Source organism: Staurois parvus, unplaced genomic scaffold (genome assembly GCF_062004578.1).
Source record: "Staurois parvus isolate SC_StPar_1 unplaced genomic scaffold, SC_StPar_1.0 ptg000119l, whole genome shotgun sequence".
In the NCBI taxonomy this organism is placed as follows: domain Eukaryota; kingdom Metazoa; phylum Chordata; class Amphibia; order Anura; family Ranidae; genus Staurois; species Staurois parvus.
In genome coordinates this window covers 1,881,844-1,896,239 of record NW_028317915.1, presented here as the reverse complement: position 1 = coordinate 1,896,239, position 14,396 = coordinate 1,881,844, and the positions used below count along the sequence as shown (strand labels likewise).

The 14,396-nt window shown below is 46.9% G+C and overlaps 1 protein-coding gene across 1 annotated transcript in view; it reads left to right on the top strand.

The window, feature by feature from the left end:
- Positions 1-14,396, top strand: part of LOC149467201 (phosphatidylinositol 3-kinase catalytic subunit type 3-like) — a gene marked incomplete at its 5' end in the record, with an annotated part of 189,300 nt that overhangs the window by 144,359 nt on the left and 30,545 nt on the right. The window contains one exon of the mRNA XM_089672075.1: positions 5,009-5,134. Within this exon, the coding sequence (XP_089528201.1) occupies positions 5,009-5,134 (126 nt within the window). The remainder of the gene's footprint in view (positions 1-5,008; positions 5,135-14,396) is intronic.

Sequence of the window (14,396 nt, the reverse complement as noted above, 5' to 3'; positions counted from 1 at the left end):
GAGAACCAGGAGAGAGCAGCATCCTTGATGCCAAGGGAGTGCAGTTTAGTAAGGAGGAGAGGGTGGTCGACAGTGTCGAAGGCCGCGGAGAGGTCAAGGAGCAGGAGGACAGAGTAATGGCCATTAGCTTTGGCGGGTAGCAGGTCGTTGGTGATTTTAAGTAGGGCGGTTTCGGTGGAGTGCAGGGGACGGAAGCCAGACTGTAGAGGATCAAGGAGGTTATCAGTGAGGTGGGCGCTTAGGCGATTGTAGGCCAGGCGCTCAAGGAGCTTGGAAGTGAATGGTAGCAGGGAGATGGGTCTAAGGTTGTTCAGGTCAGTGGGGTCAAGGGAGGGTTTTTTGAGTATGGGGGTGATGTGCGTGTGCTTTAGAGGGGAGGGGAAAGTGCCAGTGGAGAGGGAGAGATGGAAGATGTGGGTGAGGGAGGGAATGATGGAGGGGGGGGGGGTGACTGGAGGAGCTGTGAGGGGATAGGGTCCAGGGGGCAGGTGGTGAGGTGGGCTTCAGTGAAGACCTTAGCGACCTCCTCAGGGGTAGCTGGGCTGAAGGAGCGGAGCGTTGGGGAGGTGATAGTGTGCGGGGCGTTGGGAATAGTGGGGGGTAGTGTGGCTATGAGGTCGGGGGAGGGTTGAGGGGATGGTGGGGGGCTGGGTGGAGAGGTAGATTGTGAGTTGACAATGTCCTTACGGATTGCGTCAATCTTGTTTTGGAAATGATTGGCAATCTCGTGGGCGGTGAGTGAGGTGCTGAGTGGAGGTGGGGGGGAGAGAGCAGGGATTTGCAAGTGGAGAAGAGCTGGCGAGGACAGGTGGAAAGGGTGTTAAGGGTTACGAAATAGGCTTGCTTGGTGGCGTGGAGGGAGGTGGTGTAGGTGAGGAAGGCGGTTTTGTAGAGGGAGAACGCACGAGGGGATCTGGTTTTGTGCCATAAGCGCGCCAGCGCCATTTGAGACGTTTCGTATGGTCGTTTTGCCAGGGTTGAAGCGGCCGGGGTCTGGTGCTACGCGTGGTTAGGGGTGCCAGGGAGTCGAGGGCAGCCGACAGTGAGTCATGTACACAGTAATGGCCAAGTCAGGGCATGACAGAGGAAGGATACTGTCATACAGACGGTCAGCTGCCGGGTGGAGATGGGTCGGGTTCAGGTTGCGGAGGTTGCAGGTGATGGTTAGATGCTTTGGGGGGTTAAGGGAGGGGGAGATGGAGAATGTGAGGAGGTGGTGGTCAGAGAGGGGGAAGGGGGTGTTAGTGAAGTCGCGGGGGGTGCAGAGGTGGGAGTAGAGGTGGTCCAGGGTGTTTCCATTGGTGTGGATGGAGGACTGTGTGTGCTGTGTGAGTGCGAAGGAGGAGTTGGGAAGTAGCCGGGCTGTTGGCGTTGATGGGGATGTTGAAGTCCCCTAGGATGATGGTCGGTAGCTCGGAGGAGAGGAAGTAGGGAAGCCAGGTGGCAAAGTCGTCAAGGAAGGGGGATGCGGAGCCTGGAGGCCGATAGATTACCGCAATCCTCAGGGGGGTGGGAGAGAAGAGCCGGATGCAGTGGGCCGAGAAGGATAGGGAGGGGGGGTTAGGGAGGACCTGGAAGGTGCTCAGCCGTGGCAGGAGCATACCGACCCCACCGCCTCTGCGGCCGCTCGGTCTGGGTGAGTGGGTCCAGACGAGGCCTCCATAGGAGAGTGCTGCAGGGGAGGTGGTGTCAGTGGCTTGGATCCAGGTTTTAGTGACCGCTAGGAGGTTGTGGGAGACAGAGGTCGTGGATGGTGGTGAGCTTGTTGCAAACCGAGAGCGGGCGTTCAGGAGTGCAACCTGAGTGGAGGGGTGGATGTGGGGAGGAGGGGGACAGATATGAGGTTGAGGGGGTTGCGGCGGCTGTCGGGAGTAGGGGGGTGCCGAGAGGGGGAGTGGGGAGGTTATGGGTCCAAGTAAGGACGTGACCCATGGCTTTTGCTCTGATACAGTATGCATTGCCAGCTGCGAGGCTTTTTTTATAGAGTTGTGCCTTTCCAAGTTGTGTCCAATTAATTTAATTTACCAGGGGGAGGGGGGGGGGGGACTCCAGTGAAGGTGTAGAAACATCTTGGCAACGATCAACGAGAAGTGAGAGGCACCTGAGCTAAATTTCAAGTGTTGTTGCCAATTGTCTGAATACTTGTGCTGATAAGAGATTTCAGTTTTTCATTTTCATAAATTTGCAAACCTTTCTCAAATTCTAAACCATGTAAAGATGTGAAAAGAAGTGTAAAAAAAGATGTGCTACAGGGTACCTCCCCCACTAAGGCTTCAGTTTGTGATCACTATGTGAAATCCTTCAATTTACAAATTTTCCTTCAAGTTACAAAACAATTGAAGGATATAAATCCTGTATAATAATAATAATAAACCAGTACTTAATACTGAATCTGAATACTTTAGGCTCTGTTCATACTGAGCTGAGCTTTTTGGGTTTTTTTTTTTTTTTTTTTCAGGGATCTGAGTTTTTTTGAGCAGATTTGCAAATATTATTGGCATTTTTTTAGGCGGATTTCATTTAGATGTTTTTGCTGTGGCCAATAGAAATAGCAGTACATGCAATGGTCATTAACCAGTTCCCGCCCGGCCTATAGCCAGATGGCGGCCGGGCGAACAGCTCGTCCCTCCTGGTGGACGCATATGGTGTCCTTTCCGGAACGCGAATTGCGCAGGGCCACACTGCGGCGCGATCTGTCACCAGCCGTGTACCTCGGACACGGCCGATGACAGATCTGTGTACCGGCCCCGTTGCCAGTACCATGTGATCTGATGTGACCAATCACAGCAGGTCACATGACAGTTGTATACAATGGATGGCTTCCTTTCATGCCATCTATTGTGTACAAGTGTGTCTAGCTGTGAATGGTCACAGTGACCACATGCACAAACTGAGCCAATCACAGCCCAGCTGTGTCATGTGATTAGCCGTGGCCAAATCACAGCTAATCACAAAAAAAACCTGAATAAATCGATGTCATTCAGGTAAATGCTTGCTTATAGCAAAGTAATTCTTTAAGCAAATTGTGAAAAAAAAAAAAAAAAATACTGATCACTTCCCCAAAGTAGTACAATGTTACTATGGTAACATTGTACTACTTTGGTCATAGTGCAATATGAAAACAAATCTTTAAAAAAAAAAATTGTCAGTGTCCCTGATCACCACCATGCCAGTTATATGATGACGCTGTACTGCACTGGTGACAGTATGTAAAAAAAAATTTGTGAAAATTTTTTTTTATTTTCCAAAAAATTACAACTGAAAAGACTCGTTATGCCTCTTATGAAATAGGGCGGACTGTCTGCTTCGCAAAAAGGGGTCATTTGGGGGATATCTGTACTGTCCTGACATTTGGGGGGATATCTGTACTGTCCTGACATTTGGGGGATATCTGTACTGTCCTGACATTTGGGGGATATCTGTACTGTCCTGACATTTGGGGGATATCTGTACCGTCCTGACATTTGGGGGATATCTGTACTGTTCTGACATTTGGGGGATATCTGTACTGTTCTGACATTTGGGGGATATCTGTACTGTCCTGACATTTGGGGGATATCTGTACCGTCCTGACATTCTTGGACCTCAAGACATTAGATCGGCTGTCAGTACTTCAGGATTAATCAATTTTCAGATATATGCCATAGGTTATGAACTCTATAACTTTACTACAGACTAAATAATAAATACTAATTTGGGTTATTTTCACCAAAGAAATGTAGCAGAATACATCTTGGCCTAAATTTATGAAAAACAGTTATTTGCAAACTTAGCAAAAAAATAAAAACCCCAGCGGTGATTAAATACCACCAGAATAAAGCTCTAGTTGTGTAAAGAAAATGATAAAAATTTTAGTTTGGGTACAATGTTGCATGATCGCGCAATTGTCATTCAAAGTGTGAGAGTGCTGAAACCTGAACATTGGCCTGGACAGGAAGGGGGTAAAAGTGCCCGGTATGGAAGTGGTCCATAGGATAGGCAGTAGGAGGAGAAGGCCAAGAAACCAGGGCGCCTGGATGGGAGCCGGCAAGCCTCGTCTGGGATGGTAAAGATCCTATGTGACCGAAGTGGTGGCAGTGTGAACACAAGTGGTGCGTCCTGAGGCTAATGATAGAGGAAGAGGTGGACCAGAAGGCAGCCGCCTGGCTCCCTCCTTTTCTTCTGCCAATAGAAATAGCTGCTGTTTAAGCTCAAAGTGCTTAAAAAAAAATGCTCATTCAGGCGTTTTCCATTCAAGTCTATGGGGGCAAAACACTCAGATCTGCCTGATAATTAGCACAAGTAGTTTTCTGAGCGACAGGCGTTTTGCCACAGGCGACAGAATGCTGTGTGAACAGGAGCCAATGGGATTTTACTTGTTGAGCATTTTTCAGCTCGAAGCTCAAAAATGCTCAACAAGTGTGAATGGGGTCTTATGAATGCACTGTATACATCTTATTTACAACTGCTTTAAAGCTGAACTCTGTCCACAAAAACATTTGTTTAAATCTATTCCTCAATAGCCAACAAAGGATATAAATCGACTTTTGTATCCGCCAAATGCATGTGAGTGTAGCCGTAAAATCACCACCGTGCCAAGAGCAGAGCTGTGGGAGGGGCCCAGCAGACCCCACCTACCACAGGCCACCTGTAGAAACCACAGAAGGGGGCGGACACAAGACCAGTCACCCTGCACAAGGAGAGTGAGCGGCAGTGAGCGGTCTTTATTACAGGAAGTCTCACACTGGATTGCTGCACAGATCCGGAAGAAATACACAAGGCACGTCGAGTTTCAAGAAGAATACAGAGGACTCCGAAACCTAGACAATATTTATTCTTGAGTTCAGCTTTAAAAAGAAAACAAAAGATCTTTCAGAATTCTATAAATACCGTTTGCCAGCTCACGCAGCTAAATCAGGCCATTGCTTCATGTGGAAAAGCTTCTGCTAACTGCCAAAACTGTTGACTTTTTCTGCATCTCCTCTCCACTCGTCATTAAGCTTTCACACCTCTCTCTCTTCTCCTCCAGGTACAAGATAAATTTAGATTGGATCTGTCTGACGAGGAAGCCGTGCATTACATGCAGACGCTCATCGATGACAGCGTCAATGCACTTTTCGCTGCCGTGGTGGAACAGATACACAAGTTTGCTCAGGTAGGATATTGCCCTGCACAAGCCATTGATCAACATTCATTACCGCCGTCCTTCTCCCGATAACGCGACAGAGACTGATAGGCTGCCTCTCCACCATCCCTACACAGCGCTGAGATCTGTCCTTTGCTCAGTCTACATACGCGGTCTATTGTATATGGCTGAGGAGGTGATAACTGATGTCTGCTTATGTGCCCGCAGGCCCATCAAGAATGGCATTGGTGGGTAATACCTAGCCATCATGGATATACAAGCCTCAATTTTCAATAAACTTTATTTAAAGCGGTTTCTAACATTTTTTTTTTTTTTTTAAATGTGGGCCCCCCCCCCCAAAGGTTTTTACCCCTTTATGATTGCCTAACACACATGTGCGGCAGAAATATGGTTGGGATTTGCCCGTCCACACTCCACACATTTGTCGCTGGGCGGCCGACGTTTCTGTGTTGAAATCGTGCTCCCATCAAAGAGACTAAGCTGTGAAAGACTGTTCTTGGCCCCTACTAATGGTCAGTAGCCGGTGGGTATGGCTCCCACCCATGTGACTACTCTGATAGCCAATCACAGTGATCCTGCTCATGTTGCCATTAACAGTGGTCATGTGATCAACCAGCCTTCCCCTTTCCCTCCTGCTGTTTTAAAAGAGATGCAGACAAAGGGTTAAAGAGTCTGACAATTTTAAAATGTTGGTCATTCCCTTAGGGCACTAGGTGCATGTAACACTTGGTCCCATTGGGGTCTGTCTTGCTGTTGCTAAGCAACACAGTCAGATGGTTTTCCCCCCAGCCGTCCGACAACGCTGCTAGAATGGAGACTCGTTTGTAAATGACATTTCTGGTCTCTGGCAGCAGGGGCCACTCTGGAGACCAGAAATAACATTCGCAAAAGATCTAACAGCCTGTGGTGCTGTGTGTTCTGTCAGTGCTTCTATGCCTGCACAGCCACATGAATGATCAACACAGAGTCATGCATGGTACCGGGCCGACAGTGCTGATCATTCATTTATAAAAGTGAAAGATCGATCAGCGCTGTGTGATCCATCTGCCGGGGCTGTTTTTGTTTACAAGCAGCTGTAGAATGATTGCACAGCCCCGCAGTTCCTGTTCATGCATATAATTAAAAGATCACACAGTTCTGTGGGGCTTTGTAATCTTTGTGCAGCTGCTTGAAAATATCAAAGGATCACCCAGTGAGACATCTTTAACTGCAGCCAAGGAAAAGTATGGTCACCAACCTGGCTGTGCTGCCCTACAGGGATGTCTGTATATTTTGGAAGTTAGGATGTTTTTTTCTGTGTATTCATCTGTACACCAGAAGGGCAAACTGATCTTTTTAGGTTTTCTTTTTTTTTTGATCACTTCAAGGTTCTCTGCCACATTGTAGAGATTCACTTCTCTCTGCTCCTTGACCATACGGCTTCCCATAGACAAGCAGATATGTTCTCCCCCTGAGAACAGGGAGCATATCTGTCCTTCCTTGAGCTAATTTCTTGAATGTTTGCCAGACATTGACAGTAGCACATGTGTTCTTGTGAATGAGGCTCAAGGAGGAAGAATCAAAGAAGGTTTTCCAACAATCTGCAAAACTTAGTGTGTGGCCACAAGCAGAAGATGTATATTATATAGGGCGTGCTTGTTGGAGCCCAACCTCTGTAGCTGTAGGATAAAGGTGCCAGATGGATATCAGGGATGGATGGATGGATGGGAGCAGTAACACTGAGGCAGCTGTTCTTAGAGTGGAAGCAAGGCTCTAATGCAGTAAACATGAAAAAGAGAGGAAGGCGCCTCTAAGTGCAGTATAGACCAGCCTTTCTCAACCAGGGTGCCTTCAGGCTTCTTCAGGGGTGCCTTCAGGCTTCTTCAGGGGTGCCTTCAGGCTTCTTCAAGAGTGCCTTGGCAAAATGCCCAAAAAATGTATACAAAACAGCAGGTGGATCAATCCTGCCTTTTAGTACACAAAGCCACAGGTTTTTGTTGTGCACTTTTATGACCTTCTAGCTGTCAGCATCCTAACAACCAATGACATCATCAGTTGATAAGGAGGACGTCGGGTGCATGCACATCATTCTTCTTTGGCCCTCCCCTGCCCCTCTCCGTCAGTACTGGGGTCACATTAGCAGTGAGTGAGGGAGAGAAAATGAGAGAGACCCTAGAATACTAATCAGTACCAGTGTGCAAAGGTGTATTTGCTTTGGAAGAATAAATCCCCTCTAACCTCTAACATTGGGTGTACTGGATGTGTGTAGAATAGGTTTTTACATTTTAGATCGGGGTGTCTTGAGGTTGTGCAGAATTTTAAAGGGTTCCTTCAGATTATCCATAATATTAAAGGGTGCCTTGACTGAAAAAAGGTTGAGCAACACTGGACTAGACCATTTATTAGTGAACAATAGATAAATCGCACTTACAAGATAAATAGTTAAAAAGACTCATTGTGTGGTGTGTGAAGATCCAGGTGAGACATCATCAGCCGTCCAGCAGCAGCTCCGTCTATAGGATCAGGAAGTATGAACTAGGATGTGTCTATCAAAATGAGGCTTGGAGGGCAGAGGTGAAGGGGGCGGTAACGCGTTTCAGAGCATGCTCAGTAGGCTCCTCACTGTCAGGGGCACCCTAACTTACATTGACCCAACTGATGCATGGTTTTCGAACCCAGATTGTCATCAATGATTTCTGCACAAGGTACGGATGTGGTAATGGGGGGGGGGGGGGGTATGAAAAAACAATGCTGGGGCAACACTTGATTACAGTCATGTGCCAGTGATCAGCAGCTAGTAGTCAATGTGTTCCTCACTCCTCTATTCACTGTTACTGTTGGTGACTTTTGGGTTTCTGCTGCATTTGCTAATTTTTCTATGGGTGCTTGCAGGGGCGGACTGACAACTGACAATTCTTCCCAAAGACCACAAGTATAAGAAGCACTCTTCCTACTGACCCTCACACTAATATATCATGAGTTATAGATAGTCATTTTTTTAACACTGGTTCCCTGAGACCGGAAATTTTTTTTTTTTTTTTTTTTTTTCCAAGAGGAGTTGAGAGGAACACGGTCACCCCCAATGCTGGGTCTTTAGTCCACATGAACACTGGACATTTTTACAGCGGCTGTTTTTGGCTTTTGATGTTTTTTTCTACAGCCAGTAACACTCCCAGCATGTTCTCCTGTGTCCATTCACACATAGACTGGAATCAACGTTTTTTGGCAGGGGCGTTTTTTTGCTGAATAAAAAAAAAAGACCTAGTGGATTTTTAGAGGCGTTTATCTGTAAAAACTAACGCTGAAAAACATGGTAAATCCCAGCAAACCAGCGTTTTTGAACCTTTTTTTTTTTTTTTTTTTTTATTACCAAAAATAAAAAAAAATTTGTGATTAAAAAAAAAAACCTCTAAAAAACACAACTGTAATACAAAAACACAAAAAATGCACATTTTTAATGGGACTTTACACAGCTAGCGTTACCAGTGTTAAAATGCCCCCCAGTGTGCATGGAGCCTAAATCTCACTGAAGCCATTTGCTAATTTTCCTAACAGTGGCATTTGTTTAAATTTTTTGGTGGGTTGTAAGCAGGGGCGGACTGACAACCCATGGGGCCCCCGGGCAATAGGGGATCATGGGGCCCCTGTGTCCTTGCCCAAACTCAAAAAAGCCTATGCAAAAGGTACCAGGAGCATCTCATGGGGCCCCCTACTGACCCCGGGGCCCTTGGGCGGTGCCCGAGTTTCCAAATGGTCATTCCGCCCCTGGGTGCTTGTGAATGATTATGTTCGCATTCATTCACTTGTACCAAAGCAGCAATGGATGCGGGTCTCTTATCCCTACAAATCTTGGGTGACGCAGTAGGGGGAGTAGTCTGTGGGGACGCAGTATACACACATCGCTTTTCTAATTGGCTAATATCTATCAGCCCCAAGCCCCACCTATCTGTCATTCCCACTCTAATCACCATTTGTGATGCAGACGTCAATGGAACGATGTGCCTTTGCAGTGTGGTGTCATGGAACAGAGCACTAAACAGGAGACCATGGCCAGGCTAGCTGAGTGTTACTATTTGGTTAAAAGAATATAAAATGGAAGTGACTCCCATGGCCGTCACAGAAGTAATAACTTTACTTGATTCAAAAATAAATAACGTTGGCTTGTTTTGATATACAATTATTTCTGAAAACCCTTTTTGGTTTCTCTTTTTAAGCCTTAAGCGGCATCCTAACAAGACAGTAAATAAGAGGCGTAGGCCACGTCGCGGATACACGCGCCATTTAAGGAGTTTTATTTTTCCTTGTGCTGACAGTTTAATGATTTGTTTGGTTGTAATTATTAGAAGCGGAGAAGAAACCCTCGTCAGTAGTTAATTAGATTTTTTTTTTTCCTTTGTGTTGTTGGTTTAATTAGAGTGAATGTGAATTTTCTATAATGATGAGCCTTCAGCAGTAGAATATTTATAGAAAGACTGAACTTGATATCCGATTTGCATATAGTATTTCTTGTTCGGGGAAACCGTTGCAGGCAGCGTGCTCAGATTGGTGGCTAGCTTTGATTGAACACTGCCTAAAACAGTCCTCTCCAGATTGTGGCCTGGGGGACAAATGTGGCCCTTTGCGCTCCTTTATCCAGCCTTGGGTCACTATGTATTTCTCCCACTTATTTGAGAAACTATTTCTTCACTGACACCAACAATTGGCCATGGTTATTGCCACTGACACCAATGATACAAGGAACTATTCCTTGCACTGACACCAACAATGGGGCATAATTACTGCCACTGACACCAACAAAGGAGCACTATTCCTCCCACTGACACAAACAATGGAGCATAATTGCTGCCACAGACGCCGACGATGGGGCGTTATTCCTCCCGCCGACGATGGGGCGTTATTCCTCCCGCCGACGATGGGGCGTTATTCCTCCCGCCGACGATGGGGCGTTATTCCTCCCGCCGACGATGGGGCGTTATTCCTCCCGCCGACGAAGGGGCGTGTTTGCTCCCATACTCTAGGCCAGCCTTTCTCAATCGGGGTGCCCAGGCACCCTGGGGTGCCTTGGCAAAATGTCTAATAATTGCCCATAACTTGTATACAAGCCTGCCTTTTAGTTACACAATGTCACAGGTTTGCATTGTGCACCATTATGACTTTTTAGCTGCCGGCGTCCCGACAACCAATGATATCAGTTGATAAGGAGGATGTCTGTTGCCTGCACAGAATCCTAGTTTTACCCTCCCCGCCATTCTCCATCAGTGCTGGGCTCAGTGATGGAGAAAAACTGAAAGAGAAGAGAAACAATGGAATACTACTCAGTACCAGTGTGCAGAAGTGTATTTGCTTTGGAAAAATAAATCACCTTTTAACCACTTCCCATCCGGCCCATGTATATAAACGGCCGGATCAGAGTAGTGCAGGGGCAGGTTGCTGTTCATAAATGACACCCGCCATTTTGGACTGTGGGCTTTCCCTGGGAGTGCGCACCGGGCACTGGATCGCAGTGCTGTGTCCTCCGGACACAGTGCAACACCGGTCGCTGTACGGGACCTCTGTGTGAGGTCCCGATCATGTGATCACTGATTGGCCAATCGGTGATCACATGAATAGGAGTAAGCAAGACGTCACTTCTGACATCATTGCTTACTAAGTGTGAAATCTGTGAATGATCACAGAGATCACATGGTACAAGGCTATTCACAACAGCCTTGTACCTTGTGACAAGCTGTGACCAATCACAGCTCACTCAGTATTTCTCAAAGGCTGCAAGAATGAGGAGAAATGATATGGGTGTAAAAGCAATCAGCGTAAAAAGAAATATCCATCACCCCCCCTGACTAGTACAGTGTCACTATGGTGACACTGTACTGCTAGGGTGACGGTATGTTAAAAAGAAAAAAAAATTAACAATTTTTTTATTTTTTTTATTTTACTTTTTGGTTATAAACTAATTTGGTTTTTTTTTTTTACTAAAAAGATAAATTAATACATTTTGGCCAAGATTTATGAAGAAAGATTATTTGCAAAATTTTAAGAAACTTTTTTTCTAAATTTTTGGACTTTTCATTTTATATAGCAAAAAAAATAAAAATCCCAGTGGTGAATAAATACCACCAAAATAAAGTTTTATCTGTCTCCAAAAAAAGTTAAATTCATATGGGTACAGTGTTGCATGACTGCGCAATTGTCATTCAAAGTGTGATGGTGCTGAAAATTGTCCTGGACAGGAAGGGGGTAAAAGTGTCCGGACATGAAGTGGTTAATATTGGGTGTCCTACATGTATGGTCGTTACTGCTTTATATAATACGTTTCATGTTTTTAGAATGGGGTGCCTCAAGATTTTCCATAATTTTAAAGGGTTCCTCAGGACTGTACAGGGGCGTACTGACCATTTGGAAACTCTGGCACTGCCCGAGGGCCCGGGGTCAGTAGGGGGCCCCATGAGATGCCCCTGGTACCCTTTTCATAGGCTTTTTTGAGTTTGGGCAAAGACACAGGGGCCCCATGATCCCCTATTGCCTGGGGGCCCCATGAGTTGTCAGTCCGCCCCTGGGACTGTGTATAATTTTTAAGGGTGCCTTTGAAAAAAAGGTTGAGAAACCGTGCTCTAGGCTTCCAGCACTCAAGGCCATACTGCGCATGTGCTGGGAGTCATCCAGCATGCAGCACATGTGCTGAGGCACATCATCAATGGGCCGGCAGGAAGTGGCAGACATGTAGGAAGAGAAAATGGCAGTTTGAGACCCAACCTTAAGTGTTGAAACAGAGAACAGGCAATGCTGGATTCGTTGGGCATGTATGTTTGTTTTTTTTTTTAAAGACAACCCAGTGGACAAGGTAAGATGGGATAGAAAATAAAATGTAAAGGAAAATTGAAGTTCTTCTTTAACCACATGCCGCCCAGCCACTGTAGAAATACGGCGGCACGGCTGGGCAAAACCACGTTTTAAAACGTGTGTTTTTCAAAACAGGTAGGGGGCGCGTGCGAGGCGCGCCGCCGCCCTACCTGTCCCGCCGATCATGGCCGCGGATGTCAGTCGCCGGGTCACAGCCGGTCGTTACCGGCTATGTCCCGGCAATTAGCGGCAATCGCTGACAGAGAGCACAGCTGCAGTGGCTGTGCTTTCTGTCAGTTCCCGGACAGCTCCTGACACGCTGATCGGGACACACGGACACCAATTATTTTTTTTTTTAACCCTGACCTTTGACCCTGACCCAAACAATAACCCTGGCACTGAACTAGATCAAACCTTGATCTAGGTATTTTTTCTTTTTTTTAATTTTATTTTTTATTTATTTTTTTTAACAAACATTTTTTTTTTCTCTCTATGCCAGGAGTTAGAGAGATACAATGTATGTCTCTTCTGCATTCATAGAGAGAGGAAAAAAAACAAGGGGGCCGGGATGCATAGTGACTGATCACTGTGATAGCCAATCGGATGCAATCATGTGACCCGGAATCGGGAGTCCCGGGTCCCAATCGTTAGAGCGGGACCCGGGGCTCTCAGTGACACCGCGGTCCTTGTGCTGGGAGTGCGCAGGTGCGGCGCGTTCCCAGCACAAAGACAGGTACGCAAATATGCGGCCCCACGGAAAAAAGCCCAGTTCTGTGAGGCCGCATATTTGTGTGACGAAGTCAAGGGGTTAATGCCCCCCTTCCCAGTTGCACATACATTCCCTTTGCTCCCCCATCACTCCATTCAGCCCCGGGGATTGAGGAAAGAAAGCTCTGTGTAATCGCCAGGTCTTTCCAGATTCTTGAAACCAAACAGCCTGCCAGTGCTCAGGGTGCAACCCGCTATGTACCAGACCTCATTTCAGTCCCATCCATGAGTGGTTGTGCCAGGTCTCAGCAGGGGTGTAGGGCTGGAACCAATGGCCTGATCGGGTCCTGGTCTTCCAAATTCTGCTACAGATTGTTTCATAACAGCACAGTCCAACACAATGCTTTAGCACTGTTTAAAGTGTTATGTCATTGGGAACATCTTAGACCTGTGGGGTCAAATTGCATTATGGGTCACATCAGCATCATGGTTGCCCTGAAAACTATACACACACCGGCTACTTTATTGGGTTCAATTTCTTGGTAACACAAATGGCTAATCAGCCAATCACATGGTAGCAACTCAATGCATTTAGGCATCTAGACGTGGTGAAGACGACTTGCTGAAGTTCAAACCATCAGAATGTGGAAGAAAGGGAATTTTAAGTGACTTTGAACATGGCATGGTTGTTGGTGCCAGACGGGTTGGTCTGAGTATTTCAAAAACTGCTGATCTGCTGGGATTTCCTCACACATCCATATCTAGGGCTTACAGAGAATGGTCCAAAAAAGAGAAAATATCCAGTGAGCAGCAGTTGTGTGGAGGAAAATGCCTTGTTGAGATCAGAGGGGAAGACTGGTTGCTGTGACATTTCAGATGGTAGGGTCAGAATTTGGCGTAAACAGGAAAGCATGGATCCATCCTGCCTTGTATCAACGGTTCAGGCTGGTGGTGGTGGTGTCATGGTGTGGAGGATCCATCCTGCCTTGTATCAATGGTTCAGACTGGTGGTGGTGGTGTCGTGGTGTGGAGGATCCATCCTGCCTTGTATCAACGGTTCAGGCTGGTGGTGGTGGTGTCATGGTGTGGTGGATCCATCCTGCCTTGTATCAACGGTTCAGGCTGGTGGTGGTGGTGTCATGGTGTGGAGGATCCATCCTGCCTTGTATCAATGGTTCAGGCTGGTGGTGGTGGTGTCATGGTGTGGTGGATGCATCCTGCCTTGTATCAACGGTTCAGGCTGGTGGTGGTGGTGTCATGGTGTGGTAGATCCATACTGTCTTGTATCAACGGTTCAGGCTGCTGGTGGTGTAATGGTGTGGGGGAGATTTTTTTTTGGCGCTAGCAAGGTGTACCTAATAAAGTGGCCGGTGAGTGTATGTCTGGAGCACCCCATCCCCCACCTTTCATCAGATGTCAAGACAAGATCCCTCCATCAGAATTCAAGAATCCCCCTCCCTTCCTTACATCACAGTGCATCCCTTTTACCTTGTGTTGCTGCTAGGAAGAAGCTGGGGACGGAGCTGGGAAGCAGAAAATGCAGGGTCTGCAGGAGGACCAGAGGAGGGATGGGGTCTACTGAATGCTGAGACCCGGGGAGGTGAAGATGAGGCGGTGCTGCACTGCACAGAGAGGTGCAAGATCTGTAGGAGTTCGGGCATCTCTGCTGCCTACTGCTGAAATGGGGAAAGAGGTGTGGTGCTAGAGACGAGCCGCTCCGTGGCCGCACAGAGAAGCGCAGGATCTA